We start from the raw sequence: 22,818 nt of genomic DNA on the forward strand, positions 1-22,818 counted from the left end.
CCAAAACAAAAAAACAAACAAACAACCCCCCCCCAAAAAAAAACAACAAAAAAACGGTGGCTTAATTAAAATGATAGGGAAAACAAATATGGGAAAGTTGGCTTCAATCCATGTAATTCTGTACGGATCAGACTCTGTCTATGTCCTGGTCCTGGGTTCAGGGCAGCTGTGCGGGGCAGTTTTTTTCACTGGCCCATGCCAGATGAAGGCTGAGCGCCTTCAAACCACCGCGAGGCTGCAAGGTCAGGAGAGGGAGCTCGAGCCACCTGGAAGGATGCAGTCTTTTCTATCGTCAGAAGTCCCTGTCAACATTATTTACTCCAATAAATAACTTTCCACAGTGCCAGGCGACAGCATTTGTTGCTCAGGGGACACACAGTGATGCAAGAGCCCCGCTCTATGTCTTCCTGCATGTCACTTGCCCTGACCACGGCGTCCCCAGAGGTGGCGAACAGCCTTTGGAGCCCTGAGGCTTGCTTGGGTGAGGGGAGTGTTTCCTGAGACCCCGCCAAGGTGGCCAGCCTGGAGTATCTCCTTCACCCCGCAAGGTTATTCCCCACCCTCCACCTCTCAAACCCAGCCGATCTCCACAGCAGCTCATCCGGTCTCCTTATCTCTCGGCCGCGGACTTCACGGCCGAGTGGGGGCGCTGTCGAGGAGCACGTCCGGGCGGACGCGCGGGCCACGCCTCGCAGACATTCAGGAAATGATGCAATGCTTGAGCCCTGCAGCTAAAGTTCAGTCAAGCCGAATGGCGGAAGTCCCGCCCAACCCCGCCGGCGGAAGTCCCGCCCGCTCTTGACGGCGGAAGTCCGGTCCTCCGCTTCTCCAGGTTTCCTCGTGCGTTCCACCGCCGGCATGGCGCATTACAACTTCAAGAAGATTACGGTGGTGCCGTCAGCCAAGGTAGGGGTGATCGAGGTCGTTCCCGCCTATCTCCCTTCCCCTGACAAGTCTCCAGGGAGGGTTTAGTTCTGTATCCCCGAGACCGGGGGAGGGAGGACGCCTTGGATCCACTCGGCCCTCAGACCCGAGCTCCACTTGTTAGGCTTTGTCCTCGGCACCCTCGGAGATCAGTCACACTCTCTGGAACCAAACCCCTCTCCCTCTGTCCATGGGTGCCCTGAATCCTAGAATCCCTCCAAGACCTCAGAACTCTTCCAGGACCTATTATTCTTCTGTGCCCTGCCGACGTGACAAAGTGTCTGGGTGCTGGCCGCAGTAAGGAGCAAGGCAGGAAGCCTGGAGTGGTTAGTGGTGAGCGTCGTGAGACCCCTGCTTTAGGATTCTAGATTCAACGTAGTATCCTCCCTTTTAAGTAAAACTTGATTCGTGCTGTCACGGTCTAAAAAATTCTAGGTAGTTGTCATTTGTTGTTGGATTTAGAAAATGCAATTGGTTTTAAGCACGCAAGGCCAAATTTATGTGACGTAGCAAGATACGTTCCTTCCAAATGTCGAGTATTATTAGTTAGGCTAAAGAACCTAAAAAGATACACGTGTTTCTTTGGCAAGCCATGGGCATTGAATCGCAGGATCAACTAGAGGAACCAATGTCACTGTCATTAAATTTACAGCAGTGTGGGTATTTTCGATATCCTCCTTTATGAAAGAGCTTGTTCTGAACTTTGTTAATATAATTGACCTAGTAAAGAATTGAACGCAGCATGTGTCTCTGTTGCCCTGAAGGAGTTCTGCTGCTAGAAAACAGATTAAGTTAGCATATGTATTAATAGGCGATGGGAATCCTTCGGTGGTTGGAAATAACTCAAGTCTAAAGAGTATGGGGTATTTTTGTAAAAGTGTGTGCTAGGTTCTGTGTATAGACACTCAAAAGAATAGTCTACGTCTTTAAGAATCATTTTCTGAAGGAATAACAAAATGCATTTAGACCCACTGCAGTATCATGGAGAACTGTGTGAAATACATTTGGCCCTCTGTGTTTGAGTTCAAATCCAGATTCAACCAACCGCAGACCAAGAACACTATTTGAAAACTGCATCCACATTTAATGTGCACAGACTTTATTTTCCCTTTTTTGTTGTTTATCTGTTTGTTTTCTTTCTTTTTGGAGATGGTCTTACTAAGCTGACATGGCTGGCCTGGAACTTAAAGAAATATGCCTGCTTCTGCTTCAGAGTGTTAAGATTAAAGGCATGAGCCTCCATGCACTAACATTCCCTAAATATATGACATATGTATGTGGATTCTTCTATATACAAGCACTGTACCACTTTATAATGAATTCAGATATCTGTTTGAGAGCTATTGTGGTGAGGGCGTGTGGGGAGAAACTCTGACTGTAAACTCCTGTAAGTATCAGGGATTTGGGATAGCATAAGAATGTAGGGAGAACAGGGCAGTGTTGATGTACGCCTTTAATCCTAGTGCTCAAGAGGCAAAGGCAGGAGATCTCTGGGTTTGGGGCTAACCTGGTGTACACTGAGCAAGATAAGTTGTAGGACAGCCAAGGCTACAGGCAGAGAAACCCTGTTCAGAAAAACAAAACAAACAAACAAAAACATGCTGATAAAAGGGAGAGTCTGGAGAAACTTTTCAGTAGGCAACTTTTACTGTCTCCCTAAAGATGTGAGGACCATGGTACGGAACAGAGGGGAGGAACAGAGGCCTGAGTGTTCATGCTCTTCATAATCCCTGGCAGACTATTGCGATTACCTGCTTGCCTTTGGTTTTGCTTCACGGGATCTTGGCGCCTAGTTCACTGCTTTGTCCACCATTGTTGTTCATTCTATCCTTTATTACAGGACACGAGCAATATTGTTGAGGTAATGGAAGTGATCAAGGGAAAGGAGAACAGTTTTGTATGGTTGGGTAAAAGTGAATAGGGACAAATAGCTCAAATCCTCAGTCTCCTCAACATACATAGGGAATTTTAGATGGTGGGTTTTAGATTTTTCATTTTATAACCCCTTAAAATCACAACTACAATGTCCTTGAAATTGAAGAACTGTCTCTTTTTCTTCTGATTTATTCTTGAGTTTTCTTAGGAGTTTGCAAGTTAAAATAGTATTAAAAAAACATGGGTTAAAATATATTTCAGCAACCATTAGCAAGTCCTTTCCTCTACATTGGGCAGATTTATAGGAATGACTAGGGTGGGGCCTCCTCCATCAGTTGGGAGTATTCACAGGGTTTTCAGCCACTCCAAACGAGGGTCCTGGGGGTGGCTGGACACGTCGAGCATGCCCTCATTATCAGGGATGGATGGGGCTGGGTGTTTGTAAGGTGTGGCCTGGTTGGTCATGGTTGGTGTAGGGGCTGAGTGAGGGCATAGTTAAAGCAGGGCTTTGGCACTAAAGGACACCACCAGCACCGGCCCTTTCAGTCAGGCATTCCTGAGGAGTGTGGCGAGTCTCTCAACTGTCTTAGTGTTGGTGGTGGGTAGCAAGTTTTCATAAGGGCCAGAAACTGTAAAGATGACCCAAGTTGTATATAAAACAATTGATTTTTGAAAAAATAAGTTTTGTAGTTTAAACCATATAGTACTGGACTAATGTTTTATGGTTATAAGCAAATGGCTAGAAAGTACATGTGTTTGAATTTCATCTTAATTATTTTCTTTAATCATAGGACTTTATTGACCTGACATTATCCAAGACACAACGAAAGACTCCAACGGTTATTCATAAACATTATCAAATTCATCGAATTCGACATTTTTATATGAGAAAAGTCAAATTTACTCAACAGAATTATCATGACAGGCTGTCACAGATTCTGTCCGATTTCCCCAAATTGGATGTAAGTACAGTTATATAAATATAAACAAGCCTTCAGAGAGTCACATTAGCCAGACTGATGCATTAATTTGTCCTGCAGACATTAGGGAAGTGGTTTAGGGGGGGCATCCCCCCTTCCCTGCGTGTGTGTGTGTGTGTGTGTGTGTGTGTGTGTGTGTGTGTAGAACCCAGTGTCTGTGGGGAGAAATGGGTCCTAAGTAGTTCTGTCGCTGTAAAAGGATGGCGGTTAGTGCCTACCAGTGACTGCTTGTTTCCTTAGGGGTGATTTGACAGGGTTTTTGGCCAGGAGAGGGGGGGTCTGGGGATCAGAACTACAGGTTTGAAGAAAGGAAGGGGCGCTTCTTCTCTACTGTTTGTTACATAAGGCTAAGACACTGTCGGAGTAGAGTGACCGTTGTGTATTTCATTTTTTCACTATAGGATATCCATCCATTTTATGCTGACTTGATGAATATTCTCTATGACAAGGATCACTACAAGTTGGCTCTAGGACAAATAAATATTGCCAAAAACTTGGTGGACAAGTAAGGTATTTTCTTACTATAGTATCTTATAAGTTATTATCAAGAAGTACAAACCCTTAGATATGTTCTCTTTCTCTAAGTGTTGCTAAAGATTACGTGCGACTTATGAAGTATGGTGATTCTCTCTACCGATGCAAGCAGCTGAAGCGCGCTGCCCTGGGGCGAATGTGTACGATTATCAAGAGGCAGAGGCAGAGTTTGGAGTACTTGGAACAAGGTAATTGCTATACATAAAACAAAGGCTTTTACTATGTTCTTTTATGTTTGGGACTTTTTTTAAAAGTTGTTTTTGGAGGGTCAGTAAATGCATGCTTTTAATATTTAGTAAGTAAAACACACACCTGAAAACACTTATATTTAATAGGAACTTTCTCAGTTAGAGTTGGAAATTGAACCTTGTGCTAACCTCCAGTCCTACAAACATTTTGTTGGGCACTGTGCTCTTTCCCCTGAAATGATTCGTGAAGGTCTTTGAAAGCGTTTCCTACAGATCCATGGGGCTCTCATGGTAGCTCAGTGGCTCCGTGCTAGAGCTGTGCGGGTGTTGCAGGTGAGGAAACTAAGTGGAAATACTTTAGGTCACAGCGTGCATACTGGAAAATACACTGCGGCCCCAGTGTCCGTAGTCATCTTTCCCATATGTGGTTCTTAGTGTCACTTTGACTTAAAGCAACTGAGATAGCAGATTGGTATTCCAGTACATGATTCTTGGTGGAGCTGTATTTGTGTATCCTGTCAGGTTCTTGTTACTCCTTACCCCCCTTATTTTCTCCATCACTTTTGCAACTACAAAAGTGTATGTAGGCTAAGGGAGGAGGAGTGCAAGTTCAAGGCCTGCCTGGGGTAGATTGAATGCACAGTCTGTTTTAGTGAGACTCTGTCTCAAAGTAAAAATGTGTTGCAGCACTTTCTGGCAGGATGAGGCTCTAAGTTCAGTAACCAGTGTGTTCCTGTTGTCCTCCAAAAAAGCTACGACAAGGAATTTATGCCCTCTAAGGTTATTAAAACAACATGAGCCTAGAGTATAATGACGTAGAAAGCAAAACTTCAAGCCAATCTTAAATCTCAATTTTTAACTTGAACTCTTTATAGTACGTCAACATCTATCCCGCTTGCCAACCATTGATCCAAATACAAGGACTCTACTTTTGTGTGGGTATCCAAATGTTGGGAAATCCAGCTTCATCAATAAGGTAGGTGGCTTTTTTTAAATAAAGCAGCACACTGATTAACATAGGTCAAGAGTACTACTGAATTCCCCTTGTGGGGTTTAGGATGTGCTTGGGAATATTCTGACTGATCAGTAATAAAGATTGCCGGCTTCAGGAGATACTAATGTCTACGCATCCGAGTTCCATGGAAGGCTTCACTCATCAACTGAACCTGTATTTTAGTGGTGATTGCCAGGACCACTCGTTCTGACTGTTGTGTGCCATCCAGTTTCTCAGGAGCTGAGACTTCTCAGTTAATTTCTGTTAACAGCTGGAGAACGTTTCATGGTAGTGTTGTGTCAGCTTGTTTTGGGGATGCTCTTATGCCTGGAGGTACTCATCGAGCTGGAGTTCCTGAGCTTAACGCTACTTGGGTGATTGTGTTAACTTTCTATCGGGTTCTAGATTTTCTGAGTTAGTCTCAGTCTCTCTCTCTCTCTCTCTCTCTCTCTCTCTCTCTCTCTCTCTCTCTCTTTTTGTTTGTTTGTTTTTTTTTTTTTTCTGAGACAGGATCTTGCTATGTAGCCTAGGCTGACCTTGAACCTGCTATCTTTCCTCAGGGATTATTAACATAGTTTCCATGTTTGGGCTGTGCCTGTCTCTCTTTACTTGAGTAGAATTATTAAGCTTTGATGTAAAAGTAATTTGCTACTTATGGATATATCAGTACTCATCCAGTGCCAGAACATTTCTGCTTTGAAGCTGTGTGCATGTTTTCATGAGAGAGAGAGAGAGAGAGAGACACACACACACACACACACACACACACACACACACACACACACACACACACAGAGAGAACAACTTAACAACTTGGTTCTCTCCTACTATGTGGGTCCTGGAAATTGAACTTAGGTCATCAGACTTGTTGGCCCAGTAGGTTTTATTTTTGCCCACAAGTTGCCCTGACTTGGTAGCAAACAATGCTCTCAGGGTTCCTAATTGAAGTTTCAAATGCCTGTTGGCTTGCTCTGAATCTGCTGTGACCTTTCTGTGCTCTGAGGGATGGTACAGTGGCCTCTGCCACGTGTAGCCTTTTCGATTATGGTTTAAATTAGTTTATCGAGATAGAAATTTCAGTAACATGAGCTGTATATCAAACCTTGGAGAACAGAGAGTGCTTGGTTCGTGGGCCCAAAGTGCAAGGGACGAGGAGCCAGGCATTTGCCGAAGTGAATAATCTCTTCTGTGCCGTTTACTCATGTACACTTCCTTGGGATTTAATTTTCTACCAAAAAATAGAGTGTATGTGTGTGCACGTGTTTGGACCCAGGGTCTCACCCGTGCTGAGCAGTGCTATCCCCAGTCTTATTCTTTTGAGCCAGTCTTTCCAGGTTGTCCAGATCGACTCCTAGCCTGTTACCTCACGCATCAGCAGTCTGTATAGTTAGGACATCAGCAGCATTGTTGGTAAAATCAGGATGCTATGCTTACATTGTTTGGGGAAATTGTGGTGTGCACTTCTTGTGACTGAGAATATTGCTCTTGGTTTTGTTTTCTGTCAGGTGACAAGAGCAGATGTGGATGTTCAGCCCTATGCATTTACCACCAAGTCTCTGTTTGTCGGGCACATGGATTATAAGTATCTGCGCTGGCAGGTGAGACACAGCCTTGTTCGCAAACAGAACAGAGGTCGACCTGGGGCTTGGTTTAATAGAATTTGGTGATTTTTTTTTTTAAGAGCTGAAGCCTATCTCCATCCTGGAGTGCACTTAGTACACAACCAATGGTCAGCAGCATCCTCTAGGGACAATTCTGAGGTAGAAGGGTGCTTTCTCTGTTCTCACTAAGAACTTGAAATCTCTCCATTACCATACGGAGAGCTGGCCTGAGCACTGGAGATGTGTAATGACAGATCACAATCATGTAACTGAGAGGAAGCTGGCGGCTTGGATTTCTGCATTATTTCTGCAGGGGTATTTCATTTCCTTACTGATGCTTCTAATGAATAAAATTCTCTTTGTGTTATTTGAAGTTCTGTCACTAGAAATGGCATTTACTATTGAAAAGCATAGAGCAGTCTAGTTCACAACCAAATCCAACTTTAAAAATGATGAAGAAGCCAAGTCTTAGGAGGTGGGAGAGTTTGTCAGTTTTGATAGCCATGTGAAAAAAAGGCTCATTTCTCCCAGGGCCAATGTCTCTTCAGTGGACTCTGCAGGGTTTCCTTAGATGCCTGCATCTGTTCTTTTGAGACAGGCAGGGTCTCACACTAGTCAGGGTGACCGACCTTAGCTCACTCACTGTAGTCACTTGAGAGCCACCATACCAGCTCCTGTATTGGGTTTTTGTCTTCTTAAAAAATAAGTACTTTTTTCTCCTTGTTCCTTTGGTTATTATGGGCAGTTTTCAATGTTCCATTTTACACACTAGTTTTGTTAGAACTGTTTTGGATGTAGGAGAGTGACTCTGGGACAGCCGAGACACTTTGGAGTGAGTGTACTTCGGTTAATGAAGCCTGGTTGTTAGGTTGTAGATACTCCAGGGATTTTGGATCATCCTTTGGAGGATCGGAACACCATTGAGATGCAGGCCATCACAGCCCTGGCCCACCTCCGAGCTGCAGTTCTGTATGTGATGGATTTGTCTGAGCAGTGTGGACATGGGTTGAAGGAGCAATTAGAACTCTTCCAGAATATCAGACCTCTGTTTATCAACAAGGTAAGTGTGCTAACTAATGCTTAATTTATGTAGTAGCACCTTCTCACTCATAGGTAATGGGTTCCAAGACCACTGGAGCCATTCTGTGTTCCTTGAGCACAGATGTTAGTGATGTGACAGTTGATGTGACAACTTACATAAACCTGGTTGCCTGGTAGCACAGACAGTAGTAAGCCAGACAAAGGGATGATCTGTGTCCTGGTTGGAATGCAGCACTAAGACAAGACTTCATTGCACTGCTTAGGATGGAGCACATTTTATTTACAAGTTGTTTATTTATAGAACTTACCATTTGGTGTTTTATAGCAGTAATTGATTTCAGCTTGGGTCAGGGAAATAGCAGAAAGCAAGGGCGTGGACAAGGAGCGGGGACTACATTATTCTATACATTCTTCTATACATGATTCTATACATGATTCTATACATGATTCTATACATGATTCTATGGTGTGAAAGTAGTAACTTCTTTTCTTCCTTGCTAGCCTCTTATTGTTGTAGCAAACAAATGTGATGTGAAGAGAATAGCTGAACTTTCTGAAGAAGATCAGGTAAGTCACTGATATATTAATTATGTATACTTTCTTTTAAAGTAGCTGTGAGTCCTTAGACCGTCCTTTAGAAAGATTTTTAGTGCTCCCAGATCAGGTTTCTATTCGAGAACTAAGATGATCCTCAGTGGTTTAGTGGCAGGACATTAAAGCTGGAGTGTAGTTTCCTGATTCCTGCTCTATGTCCAGTCTGTAGGAACGCCTGTGTTTGGGGGTTGCTACACTAAACCACTGGGAAATGTGCTTCCCTAGAAAAGGACTGCTTTTAAATTGGTACCCAAGGGGAAGCCAGGTACCTCAAGTCATGTGTACTTTTATCTTTTCCAGGCCTTAGGCTATGAAATGTTCTAGGGAAGTATTTCCCACAAGTTTCTCTTTAGAACGAGTGTAAATATGGCTTACTTTATTACATAATGGAATCTGTAGCTAAGTAAGTTTTGACAAGTAAGTAAAGGAGAACACCTTCTAAGCTCTTAAGATGGCCTTTTCAGAGCTATGGGCCCGTTACAATGTCTGCCAGCATTATCCATGAGGTAGGCTGCATTGGTAGTCATAAATTTTCAAACAGTTTAACCCTTTTAGTAGACAGTTTTCAGGATAAATGCTTTGAGAGACAGGTACTTGAACAGTGCTCTCACTGCCATCCTGAGTAGAAGTTCCCTTCATGTTTACCTGTAGCTTGTCAGAAATTAATACCCTAGGGCTCATAGACTCCTCGTCCAACCCCCTGGGGTATGGAGCAGTATGAGTTTGCACAGGTGACAAGTGCACACTGAAAGAGCTGTCTGGATATATCTTTATATCTTTTGTCATGTTTAAACCAAGGTGGATGGTTCCTGAGTGGAAGGGACTTCTGTCCATGGGAAGCATTAGTTTGTCCTAAGTTGTCTTCTTAGGGCAGAACACAGCAAGTTTGGGGTTTTTTTTTTTCGACTACTTACTTATTTAAAGACAGGACTAATGTAGGTTAGGATGGCCTTGAACTCTTTATCCTCCCGTCTGCTCATTCCAGCTGGCAGGATCGTATATTCTTTAAATTACTAATTATCTAACTGATGTCAGAGAGTCAGTTTATTTTAAAAAGCAGAGAAACAAAAACTCTTTATATCTTATAAGTAATCTTAATTTTTCAGTCCATATGGCATTGAAGAGAGGAGGAGGCGGGAAGGGAGTGGGTAGAGCCTGGAAGGCTTACAAGTGAAACAAACTGGTCAGGCGCTCGGGCTTTGGGGTCAGCTCAGGTCCAGCTTTACTACTCAGCAATGTGGTAGGAAAGGGAGTCACCCTGCGGAGCCCCACATGTCTGGCTAGTGAAGGTACTGCCTGGATAATTGGTCACTGGCCAGCTGTTAGTAGAGAGCTGACATCACTGTAGGTTATCTTTCTGGTTTCTGATTCTCTCTAGTGAAAACAGTGCCTACCCAGCAGTCGTTGGTGTTACAGGAATTGGGAAGTGGATGCTGTAGAAATGTACAGCTTGCTTAGCGCTTGCACTGTAGAGCCTGTCCTTCAACATTGGTGTGTTGTCACATGGTAGTAACAGTCAACAGTTATCACATGACTGGGGGCTCAGTGACTGCCTTACACCCTGGGTCACAGTGACTGTTTTACACCCCGGGTCATTCGTTGTTAAGTGACAGGATTTGTGCTCAGAGACCATAGCTTTCACTGAAATCATGCTCTAGTCCCTTGATAATAGAAGTTGACCTTGTTCATGGGAACTTTCAGTGTCTATTAGAAGTTAGTCCCCCGTCTCTAAGCTAGAGAGAGGTTTGTAGTTGTAAACATTTGAGAAGAGCATATTGCGTCCCTTCTTTAGAGTCTTAGTGATTCATAAAATGAAACAGCAAATAGTTTTGTATTTTCTGAAGAATTCTCTTGGGCTATTTTAGTAGAAACTTTAAAATAAGAAATAGCATTGAAAACGTCTTTGAAAAGTTTGTCCTGTCTTCATGAGGAGCTGTGCATCAGAAATCCCAGCAGGGAGACTAAGGCAGAAGCTAGCTTGTATTATGCGGTGTATGTGTTCTTGGCCAGCCTGAACTACGAATCCAGGGTCTGCCTTCTTAAAACGAAACAATAAAAGTTGATCATCCTCTTCTTTTGCATTTTTCCTCCTGAGAAATTGCATCTTGAGTTTGTGGATATAGGTCAGTGGGAGCTTGCTTGTAGCTGAGTTTAACCCCTAGTGCTGGGAGTTGGGGAGTAGGGGAAATCTTACAGAGTATTCCACAGAGCTTCTGACTTTGATTCGGTTTGATTCTGTGGGGGTTTGTTTGTTTGTTTAATTTTTGAGGCAACATTTTTCTCTGTAGCTTTGACTGTCGTAGAGCCTCACTTTAAACCAGGCTGGCCTTGAACTCAGAGATCCATCTGGCTCTGCTGTTCCACTTATGTATTTATTTATTTATTTTTAATTATATAAGATTGTTGTAGAAATTAACTTAAAACTGTTCTTAGAGTTAAAAACAAATCATAGTTGTTGAGCAAATAGTGTTTGCAACCTCCATTCACAAAACATTAATGCATGTTGCCCTTCTTTTCTTTGTATTCCAGAAAATATTTCTAGACTTGCAGGCTGAAGGATTTCCTGTCATCGAGACCAGCACCCTGACTGAGGAAGGTGTCATTCAAGTTAAAACGGAGGTTGGTGCTTTCTTAACTCGGGGCTAGTGTTTTTGTCTGAGAACGGTCAGTTATGGGAAACTGTTTGCATTTTGGGAATTACTAACACTGGAAATAATTTAGGTTGGGTTTTTGTTTTTGTGTTTGTTTTTGTTTTCCTTGAATAGGATTAGTTGTTTAAATTGTTAGGTGAACCTTTGGGGAACCTAGTTACCTGCTGAAAGAAAATATGAAGGAAGTTCCATACTGGGTTGTGAACCTGTGGATGAGTGGAGGACTTGATTCTTCCTTGCAGTGTGAGGCTGGGGACTGGCCTCAATGGCTTTGTGACTCTTATTTTTCTACTTTCTTAGGCTTGTGATAGGCTTTTGGCTCACCGAGTAGAAACGAAAATGAAAGGAAATAAAGTGAATGAGGTTCTGAACAGATTGCACTTAGCTGTGCCCAACAAGAGAGATGACAAGGTAAGGCAAGGCCGCCCTTCTTCGCAGGCTTCAGTTTGTGTTGCTGTGCTGGGCCGGTGGCCGCTTGGCACGTGCCTCTTCCTGGTGTTGCCCAGAGTCACACTCGGGTTTCACTTTTTCATTCCTGGTGAAGTCACACGTGCCTGTGGGAGGGATGAAGTAAAGAAGAGTTCTGTGCACCTACTTCTCCCTGTCACAGTCTGCGTTGTAACTTGTTGTTTGTCCCTTAGAAGTAGCGTGGGTGCAATTGTCACACATCCCCATCCCCCCTGTTTTTTAAATTGTCAGTGGAAGCATATTTTTATGTTTTTCTGCCATTATAAGCAGTCTACGTCTTTATAGATGTGTTCCTACAAATAAATCTGTATTTTAGGATAGAAGTTCCTAAAAGTTGTTTTCTTTTTTTTTTTTTTTTGGTTCTTTTTATTCGGAGCTGGGGACCGAACCCAGGGCCTTGCGCTTCCTAGGTAAGCGCTCTACCACTGAGCTAAATCCCCAGCCCCTAAAAGTTGTTTTCTTTATCACTTTTTTCCTTGCCTGCTTTGTAAATATGTACACAGTGTGCATTCCTGGTGTCTGTGGAGGTCCAGAGACAGCATCAGATCCCCTGAAGTCATAGTTAGCGGTGAGCCGCTTGAGTCCTGAGTCCTGTGAACTGAACTAGGTCCTCCGCAGGAACAACCTGCAGATTTTCTTAACCACTGAACTATCTCTCCAGCCCCTCTTTATTTTATTGTTGTTTTTAAACATCTCAAAAAACCTGCACATTTTCATTACATTAGCATTAGTGCTCTTTTGTAGTTATTAGATTGTGGGTTCTAGAGAACTGGCGACATTATTTCTAAAATACTTTAGTGTCATTTTTCTCTGTATTTTCATATTTTTGTTTCTGTTTGCTTTCTTTTTTCTTCTGAATAGAAGTTTTATGTGTGCTCAATTTAGTTTTTCCTGAGGGAGGTGCGGTTTACTACTTGTTTCATGGAGTGGTCATTGTTCTCAACTAATTAATGAATTTAATTCTGTTGAATTGTAAACATACTTAGGTTTATGTCTGTTTCTCATTCTACTGTTTTCCTGTGTGTTTTTCTCATATGTTTTATGATAATTTTTTTTAATGATTTATTTATCTATTATATATAAGTATACCGTAGCTGTCTTCAGATACACCAGAAGAGGGCATCGGATCTCCTTACAGATGGTTGTGAGCCACCATGTGGTTGCTGGGAATTGAACTCATGATCTCTGGAAGGGCAGTTGGGTGCTCTTAACCGCTGAGCCATCTCTCCAGCCCTTACGATAATTTTTGTTTTTGTTTTTTTTCCAAATGAACTATAGAATCAATTTTGGTGGTTGTCTGGTCTCTTTTACCTACTCTGGCCCCAAACCTCACTCCCCAGAATGCACTTTATTTTAATTGGTGTGGGTTGTTTTGTGTTTCCCTTGCAGACTGTCTTTTTGTGTGTGTGTTTGTTTCCTTTAAGTTTCTTTCATACTTGGGAAGGCATTTCACATACTTTAAACAATGTCTTCTTAGGAGAGACCCCCTTTCATCCCAGAAGGAGTGGTAGCTCGTCGGAAGAGAATGGAGATCGCAGAGCCCAAGAAGAAGAGGGTAGGTTACTGGACCTCTTTGTCCGAGTTTCTTATGAACAGGGACAGAGGGCCTGCCTGTGCACCAGAAAAAGTGATGCTGGGTGGTGGTCTTAGGCATGTGAAGCCTCCTTGGTGCAGGAGGTGCAAATTGAGTGTGCCCAGGGTTTGGCCCTGTAAGATTCAGGGACACAGTGGTGAATTCTTAGCATATGCTTGACTGGAGCTTTTCAGTTGATGTCGTAGTTCAGTGAACAAAGTCCATGAGACACGTAGTCCTCAGGTGGGCAAAACAGCCCTCCTGATAGATGTGCAAAAGGTCAGAGGCTGCTTCATCGGGAAGGAGGCTGCAAAGCATCTGGGGACATAAAGCTAAGACAAACTTTTGGGGCTTTCTTTTCAGGAACGAGATCTTGAGCTGGAAATGGGAGATGATTATATTTTGGATCTTCAGAGTAAGTAAGGTGTTTTGGAATGTCAGTTGTATGAAAAGTGTTTCAGAAAAGAAAGGAACTAAGTGAGTGAAAGTCTTCCAGAGAGTTTATTGGTTTATAAACTTTTACTTATTTTCTTTTTTTAAAAAAATATTTATTTATTATATATGAGTCCACTCAAGATGTCCTCACACACACACAGAAGAGGGCATCAGATCCCATTACAGATGGCTGTGAGCTACCATGTGGTTGCTGGGAATTGAACTCAGGACTTCTGTAAGAGTAGTCAGTTCTCTTAACCACTGAGCCATCCCTCCAGCCCCCAAGATTTTACTTTTTTGAAGATTAGAAGTTGCAGACTTACAGAGCTGTGTATAAATAATGTCCTGTTGTTTCAGATGAAAGGATTCTTTTTCTGTAGTATTTGGAAGTTGGACACACGGGTCAGTATTGTTCTTGTTAAGAGTAAGTTAAGGGTGTTGAACACAGCTGTTTTGTTAGGCTGTAAAGTGGTTTTACTTATAAAGGGATTATCCAGAGTAGTCATCTTGATGACACAGTACTTGAAGATTTGAGAAACTACCATAAACATAACTCCTTTTTCCTTTCAATATTAGAATACTGGGACTTAATGAATTCATCTGAGAAGTATGATAAGATACCAGAGATTTGGGAAGGCCACAATGTTGCTGATTATATCGATCCTGCTATCATGAAGGTCTGCAATGCTTTTTAAATTAATTGCCCCACTTTGACATTTAGAAGAACTTCAACTTTTACTCCTTCCTTGTTCTCCTTTTGTTCTATGCCCTCAGAGATCCTTTCACCCTGTTTTTGCTCTCTTGGAGACATCACTTCTCAATTCAAAGGACACTAATTATTCTTTTTCTGTGTGGTCCTGGTGGCGCCCAGCCTTCCCCACCGAGCTGCAGTGGCCCCATCATTTTGCTTGTGTTGATGTCCAGTGTGGAGATCCATCCTGTCCCTGGTTCCATCCTCTCTCTGGAACATCTTCTGAGTCTTCTCAGACAACCTCCTGCAGTCTTTTGCTAGTTTAGCAAGTGACAGCGAATTAACAAGAAAATTCAGTCCATGGGGTGTGAGCTCTGATTTACAGATTTCTTTGTCTCACTGACCTTTTTATGTTTGGCTCCTTCTAATCTGGAAGGGGGGATTAACCTCAGCGCTTTTCTTAGACACATTCCCTGCCGGGCACCTATCCCTTGCTTGCTTTTTCATAGCGCGTCAATGTTTACACGATTATCTTCTCATTTATCTATATTTCTGTGTGCGTGCGTATGAGTGTGCATGTTTGTGTTCGTGTTCGTGTGCGTGTGCATGTTTGTGTGCGTTGCTGGGGCGTGAACTCAGGATCTTGTGCTTGTGAGCTTTGTCACCTCGCTGCATCCCCAACCTCTGTGCATTTAAAGTTTCACTTTGTCACCAGTGCAGTTGTGCTTAGTATGGTATTTGAGAGGATGAATGGGGGTTTGTACAGATTTATTTTGTGTATCTGCAGTGGAAACTAGGGAATGAGGGAAGGGTCCCTATGTTTTTTATCTTTAAAGATGAAATGCAATTGGCAGAAAACAGTGCATACGTTGGTCATGCTGTCTCTCTGGCCTTCATAAATCCTCTTTCCCACGAGATTAATTGTACACGTGGGCCCCGGTTGTGATGAGACCACACAGCGTTCTCATACCTTCAGGTATCTGAGGAAACATGATTCCTGTAAATATGTCGCTGCACTTACTTCCCTGCAGGGTTTCCTTGTTAACTTCATGATTCTTTTTAAAGAAATTAGAAGAGTTGGAAAAGGAAGAAGAGCTCAGAACAGCTGCTGGGGAGTATGACAGTGAGTCTGAGAGTGAAGACGAGGAAATGGTGGAAATCCGACAGCTGGCAAAACAAATTAGAGAGAAGAAGATGTTGAAAATTCTACAGTCCAAAGAAAAGAACACACAGGGACCCCGGATGCCCCGGACTGCTAAGAAGGTTAGTGTGGAGCCCCGCAGAGCCAAGTCCAGGCTTGCATGCTGGATCCTGTGTAATCTGCCATGAGAGCCCGGCTTCACTGCTTGGGATGTCAGGTGCGGCACACCCGGGCGTTCGCAGGGTCTTTGCTCTGGGCTGCAGCTTCTCTCCATGCATTGCAGCTCCAGGTGCATCCCTGCTGCAGACTGAGTCATTGCTGCCGTGATGTGAGTTAAACCGAAACCTGATGACGGCTGAGGATGTTAGGCAGTTGTTAAAGAGGGTCTCAGGTAGTCCGGGCTTGAACCTGTAGCCAAGGAGTTCCTTCCCGACTCCTGCTCCATAGGTGCCAGGAGTACAGCCGTGTGCCACTGTGCATTTTTGTTACCTAAGTTTTCTATTGATTGAGACTCCTAAATCCACAAGGCAGCTCGCCAGCCCCTGATGCTGCTGAGCATAGGAGCATCGCTCTCCAGGTGTGAATGGACCCTGAGCACCACTTGGCTCTGTGTCGGGATGTCATTGTCTTTACTTTTGTTCTTGTTGGAACTACCTCTGTGTCCATAGCCTTCCTGAAAGCTGAGGTCAGGGAGTGAGTGGCAGGTTCCCAAAAGGGACAGATACTGGGCAGTTAAAGTATAATGGAGGTGGGGGGTTGGAGGTGGGGGGTTGGCGTTGTAGATTCCACAATGGACGCTCCTGGTTTGAAAATACTGTTTTCATGTGCTTGGGCGGCCACTAATATTCACAGACGGGTTGTTTCTCCTGGTGCTTAGTTGTCTGTGAGAAGACACTCTGGTTCACGAGTCTGTCTTCCCTCAGCTGTAGTGCCTTCTCTAGTCCATGCAGCAATTCTCTCACCCCGAGAACATAGCAGTCTTGCCATGGCTTCTGTGTAGCAAGTGCACTGTTTGTTTTTGTGGGGTGTAATTGAACTGTCCAGAAACTGAAGTTATCCCAACTGGCAACAAGCATTTACAGTAGGTAATAGTCACTGTACAGCTATACTCTGAAGACCCGGAGCAGGAACAAACTCAGTCTCTCCTGCTGTATGCTGACACGTGGATCCTTTATTTGACTCCGGCTGGGTGAGAGAAATCTCCCCCATCAAGCCATCAATCAGCCCTGCACTGACTCTGTTGGGTATCCCTCAGTTAATTCACATCTCACACTGTCTCCCTGCCTGAAGGGGGCATCAAGACCGTAAGGCTGAGAGTTTCCTTGCACCAGGCTAGCCCCACTTGCAGGTTATGGGGCAGGGCCTCTAGAGCTCAACTCTCTAATTACAGAGTGTGGTTCCCCTGATCCTGTCTTTGAGTTTGCATAATTTACTAGAGTACCTCACAATTGGGAAAACATTCCCTTTTGTTGATTACATTTGCCAGTTCATCGTAAAGTGTATTTTAAAATTTAAGAGATGAAGGCAGTGAAGTGCTGAATGAGGGCAATCTGAAGGGACCTTCAGTCCTGGGCCATGTGACCCCTCTTAGCACATGGCTGGGTGTTTCTCATTTTCCTGTATGCTAGGCATCTAGAGTCACTTCAAACTCTGTTCTTTTAGGTTTTTATTAAAGCTTTTTGCATAAACATACTTGGATCCTGGACTGTAAATGTGTGATGGGCAAGCTTCTAAACTAATGCTAACAGACTACGTCTGTCCGCCCAGCCTCTTTAGGCCTTTCTGTGCTACATACCTGTGCGCCTCTGAAACAGGGTCTTGAGTTTGCTGCCACAGGGTAATCAGAGCTGGCCTGCTCCCGTACAGAAAGGCGGGGAAGGGGAACGGACATTTTTAAGTTCTGTCGTCTGCCTTGGAGAGGAGATTATATATAATATTACATGTAATGGTGTAATACTGTAGCATGTCCTTCCATAGAGACATAGTTGGTGCAGCTTTCTATTTCTTAGGAAGAAAATGGAGCATGTGTAAAGGGGGCAGAAGATGAGAGAAACCGAGAGACGGACTGACTGACTGACTCTTGTGTATGACCTGAAGTCCATAGTTAAAAAGACTCAACTTTACCCCAGGTAGCCTCTGGAACCAGGGACTAAAGGCCAGATGCTCTAGTCTTTTCTGTTCCAGTCCTGAGGAAAGGATGAGGGCTGCGGGCTGGCATCCAGTAACCGAGAGCAGAGCACCTGTCTACCACTTCTCTGTCCAGCACAGCTTCACCTGTGTTTTTCCTCTCTCTCTCTCTCTCTCTCTCTCTCTCTCTCTCTCTCTCTCTCTCCTTTTCTTTTAAAATTAAATTTCAACAGACATTTTACTTAAAACAAGTTATCTTCCCTCCCCTCCGCACCTTCTCAGGTTCAACGGGCAGATTTAGAGAATGAGATGCGTAGTCTTGGCGTGGACATGGATGATAAAGACAATGTAAGTCTGGAGGGGCAGTGTGGTTTCAGATGATCCGTGCTTTTGTTGTTTTGAGACGTTCATTGTCTTGCTGTGTCGCCCAGCCTGCCTTCAAACTCAGTCTTTCCCTGCCTCTAGTTCTCCAGTGCTGGTGGCAGGCATGTGCTGCCAAACCCTTCCCACAGTCAGGTTGCTTAACAATGCGGGTACCTTCCGAGAAATCTGTAACTAGGTGATCTGCTAATGTAAATGTCATGGCATGCACATGATATACGTAATGTAGCTGGTGCATATGCCTACTGCCTCAGCTGTTTGGAGTGGGAGGTTAAAACCTCAGCCTACATCATGTGAACTGTGGACCAAAGCCATTGCCATCACTGCTTGTGATTGATGTTATCCAGTAAAGAACATTAGTGCACAGGATGTGCAAGAGCTGCGGCCTAAGAGCACCATCTTACTCACCACCAGCATGGGTGCTGAGCTGGACATTCCTGAAGCCTTGTCAGGAGACACAGGAGAGCATAGCACTGCATCTGACCCTTAACCCCTGGCTTCAGACCAGAGCCCGCGAGTAAGCTGCAGTAGGTCTTCCAGAGTCTTTCACTTGCGAGTGATATTGTCTTTAAGAGCTTGTCTGTTTTGTCTTCTTGTTGGACTAATTTCGATTTTTACCAAGAGCACTGTTTGTTTTCCAGGCCCACTATGCAGTCCAGGCCAGAAGATCTCGGAGTGTCACCAGGAAAAGAAAACGAGAAGAGTCTGTTCCTCCCTCTTCCATAGCCCGCAGTCGCAGTCGGAGTTGCTCTAAAACGCCACGTGATGTTTCTGGTCTTCGGGATGTCAAGGTTTGTTTCGTTATTCTGGGACAAAAGAAAATAAGAACCTTCAGGGGTGTTTATAGAACCTCCAGCAAGCACCAGCCATTACTTGAGGAGGGTTGTGATTAAGAGATTAGCTGTTCGTCCTATCTTCTACTTTGTAGCATCCTTTGAGAGGAACTTGGACCAGAAGCAGTTGGATCCCCTGGATAGGTGTTCTGGCAAACCATTCTGAACCCCTTGACATGGCAGATAGACAGACATGGCCTCATAAAGTATGGATAGTCTAGGCTTAGGTCCCAACTGTTTGCAAAATACTAGGAAGAGGCCCCATTTCCAGTGAGGAAGTAGGCTGGGAAAACTTGGTTCATTTTCCTCATTAGGGGAATTGTTATCTCTTCAAGGTGGTAGCTTGTCACTATGGTATAATTTGTAATGTCTTTTTCAAAGGTGCAATAGTTGCTTAAAATCTCACTGAAATTTCTTTTTGAGAAAAAAACTTTTTTTTTAGTATTTTGAAAATTAAAATATAAGAGAAAACCTATTTAAACTAGCAGGTTCTCTAATAGAAGGCTGAAGTTTTCATTTCAGATGTCATTTCTATCTGGAAGTCTAGGAAGTGAGTGTTGAGTTGAGGTAGTGTTTTACTATGACTCCTAGGCGGCCTGAGAGTCCAGACTGCTCCATGTTCACCCGGGAGTAAGATTACACTATTGGTCTATGGGTTTCAATACTGGCATTGACATGAGTCAGAAGGTTCAGACCATGGAAGTCTGAACAGATGCTCTTGTAGTCTACTAACGGAAGAAAGGTCCAAGGCTTCCTCGCGTAGTCACTGAGCTCAGATACTCTTATAGTCTATAACTGTAGAAAGGTCCAAGGCTTCCTCGAGTAGTCACTGAGCTCAGATGCTCTTGTAGTGTATGACTGTAGAAAGGTTCAAGGCTTCCTCATGTAGTCACTGAGCTCAGATGCTCTTATAGTGTATAACTGTAGAAAGGTTCAAGGCTTCCTCACGTAGTCATTGAGCTCCTGCAGATAGTGTGGTGGTCTGAGAACATGGTGACTGAGACAACTGGGTCTTGATGGTTCCTTCTGGCTTTGGTAAAATGGTTCCCAGGTAATTACAATGCAGGACAGAAATGTGGTTTTCATTGTTGTGTGTTCTCCTGTGTAGATGGTGAAGAAAGCCAAGACCATGATGAAGAAAGCCCAGAAGAAGATGAATCGCTTGGGGAAGAAGGGGGAAGCAGATAGGCATGTGTTTGATATGAAGCCCAAGCACCTACTCTCTGGGAAGAGGAAAGCTGGTAAAAAGGACAGGAGATAATGTCCTCTTCGGTCGGAGTAGTTTAACTAGACCCGTGATTATTTCTGAGTGTGTGATGGTGTGTTTTATAGAATTTGGGATCAACATCTGTTAACCAAAGAAACGATGGAAATGACTTTTAAATGCTTGTTGCTGTGCTGAAAACTGGTAAAGCCGAGTAAGCGTGTGGTGCCGTGGCCCTGCGCAGTCAGATGTTACCTGCAGAGCGCTCTGTACTAGATGACGCGCTTCTTTCACAGCCAAGGGACTCATTTTGCAGAAAAGATGTATTGGTGTAAGGAGGCTGCTTTGGTGGGGGAAAACTTTTGTAGTAGATCTTTTGACACCCAAAATACCTATTTTTGTTAAGAAAGTATTCCTGCTGGGAGGTCTTACATGTAGCGTGTATCAGAACTTAAACTACAATCTTAAATTATTTTCTGCATCTGTAGTACAATGTATCATTGTAACTTCAAACATTTTATCCAAAGTAAACATCCAGCAAAAACATAGTTTTGATTATTTACATTTAGTTTGCTTTAATTGCAAGTCTCTTGATAGCCAAAAGGAACGGGCAGGGAATAGGACTTTGCTTAGAGCAAAAGTAGTTTTTTAAAGGGAATAAGTGCCTGGATATGTCTTCTTTCACTAACAACTGCTGGATTAAGATTGGTGTCCTAGAAAGTAAAGAAACATTGATGAGAGGGATCCCAGTGTGGGTGGAACTGCAGCCCTGTCCACAGATCAGAAGACAGCCTTCACACTGTCAGCGCTTCCTGTCAGTGTGACCGCTTCTGACCTGTATCGGAAACCAGTGATGTATACATGTATTATATTCTCTATCCTAAATCATATGGACTCTTTGAGACTTTTTTAAAAAATAGTTTTATTTGTCTTGGATATGTCATGTATTTGCATTTCAAATGTTATCCCCTTTCTCCCCTCTTCCATCCCCCTCCCCAGCTTCTATGAGGGTGCTCCCACTCCCACCCACCCACTCCAACCTCAACACCCAAGACTTCTTATATTGGCTTTAGTTGTCTGATGACATTTGATGTCTTGATCTATTTTTTTATGTCTAGATGATTAAAGTCTATAATCATTAGTATGACTAGTAACTTGATTAAATCATAGAATTATTCATCTAACAGTAGAAGATCTAGACAAAGCTTTTTTTTTCCTTAATAGAACTTGTATTTACTTAAATTTCAGAGGCGTTAGTGAGAAAGGGTAGAGAGTGCTGTTCAAAACAAAACAATTAAGCAAATACAGGAGCAGAATGTTCGAGGTCTTGAGCTTCACTGTGTTAGGAATCTGTCCTCATTGCTGTTAGAAAGAATTGGCTGTGAATGCTGGTGTTTGGTAGGTAGGCACTGGGCTACCTCTCTGCCTACCATGCCCTTTAGCAGTGCTGGTTACTTATAGAAGAAGCTGGAATGTGGTGGGGATTCAGCCGCTCCTCCTCTAGAGAGAGACACTAAATAGTCTTTAAATGTTAGAGGACTCGTTCTGATTGTAAGCATATACTACAAAGACTACAAAGACTAAAGACAGCACTGCAGTACTGTCATAAAGACAGCCATGCAGATGGTTGGAACAGAGTAGAGTAATAGCAGAAATCATTATCCTAAACAATGGACCAGAACAAACAGTGGGCAAAGGACTGTTTCTCCAGCAGCCACTGTGGGAAATGTATGGTTAAAGTCAGGCTCTACCTTACACCACATTAGAACATACATGTTTAAAAGCCTAAGGAGGAGAAGGACCTGCAGAACTCCAAAGCTTTAAAGAAAAGGGTAAAACCATCAGAACAATTGACAGTTTCTTGGCTATGGCACCAGAGTAAAGGAAAGGTGAAAGTACATAAGCAGGACGCCCTCGGGATTCTTGGTATCGGAGGAGACAGCCTGCGGGATGGGAGAGGAGATCTGCAAGTGGCAGGAGTATGAGTAATCCATGGTTTATAAAGCTCAACAGAGACCAACTCAATATTGCAAGGGTCTTGAATATGTATTTCTCCAACCGAGATAGTCAGATGTCCAGATAGCCACAGGCAGACATCTTCAGGGATGCTTTCACCTAAACATTGGGGAAATACGAATGAGCGCGAAACCACTGCTGCACACCCACCAAGCTGACCAGGTCAAACAACAGCCAAGAAGGGGGTAAGCATGGGAAACCCAGGTAGTTCTTCCCTTGTAGTACGTCCCTCAGGTGCTTGGTAGAGTGCTTTGCTAACATGAAACATTCCTGGATAGACAGTCAACACACAGGTGGAAACCTTACCATGCCTTGCTCCTTATCCTGCTTGCTGCTAAGGTGATCCCTCCTTGTTTGAGAAAAATAACTGACTGTATTTTCAAAAGCTATCTCACTCATTTTTAATTTTTTTCTAAAGATATCAGTCATCTTGTTTGTAACAATGATAGTTTAATTTTATGTTTATTCTATTCCTGGGGTTCAATACATAAAACGAAAAATGTTTATAAGCAGAAAATGTTCACTGGATCAAAGTTTTCCCTAGATCTGTCTGTGATAATATCAATA

At 43.4% G+C, this 22,818-nt stretch overlaps 1 protein-coding gene across 2 annotated transcripts; it reads left to right on the top strand.

The window, feature by feature from the left end:
- Window positions 1-809: 809 nt before the first annotated feature.
- On the top strand, window positions 810-21,376 carry Gtpbp4 (GTP binding protein 4). 2 transcript variants are annotated; one of them, NM_053689.4, is given in 17 exon segments: window positions 818-906; window positions 3,591-3,761; window positions 4,181-4,284; window positions 4,365-4,501; window positions 5,377-5,477; window positions 7,001-7,093; window positions 7,965-8,156; window positions 8,639-8,704; window positions 11,261-11,350; window positions 11,683-11,793; window positions 13,328-13,405; window positions 13,787-13,838; window positions 14,435-14,535; window positions 15,615-15,812; window positions 18,100-18,165; window positions 18,840-18,989; window positions 20,140-20,660. In NM_053689.4, coding segments are annotated over 17 exon segments (1,911 nt in total). In that variant the 5' UTR covers window positions 818-858; the 3' UTR covers window positions 20,293-20,660.
- Window positions 21,377-22,818: the final 1,442 nt, after the last annotated feature.

This window comes from Rattus norvegicus, chromosome 17 (genome assembly GCF_021556685.1).
Source record: "Rattus norvegicus strain SHRSP/BbbUtx chromosome 17, alternate assembly SHRSP_T2T, whole genome shotgun sequence".
Lineage (NCBI taxonomy): Eukaryota > Metazoa > Chordata > Mammalia > Rodentia > Muridae > Rattus > Rattus norvegicus.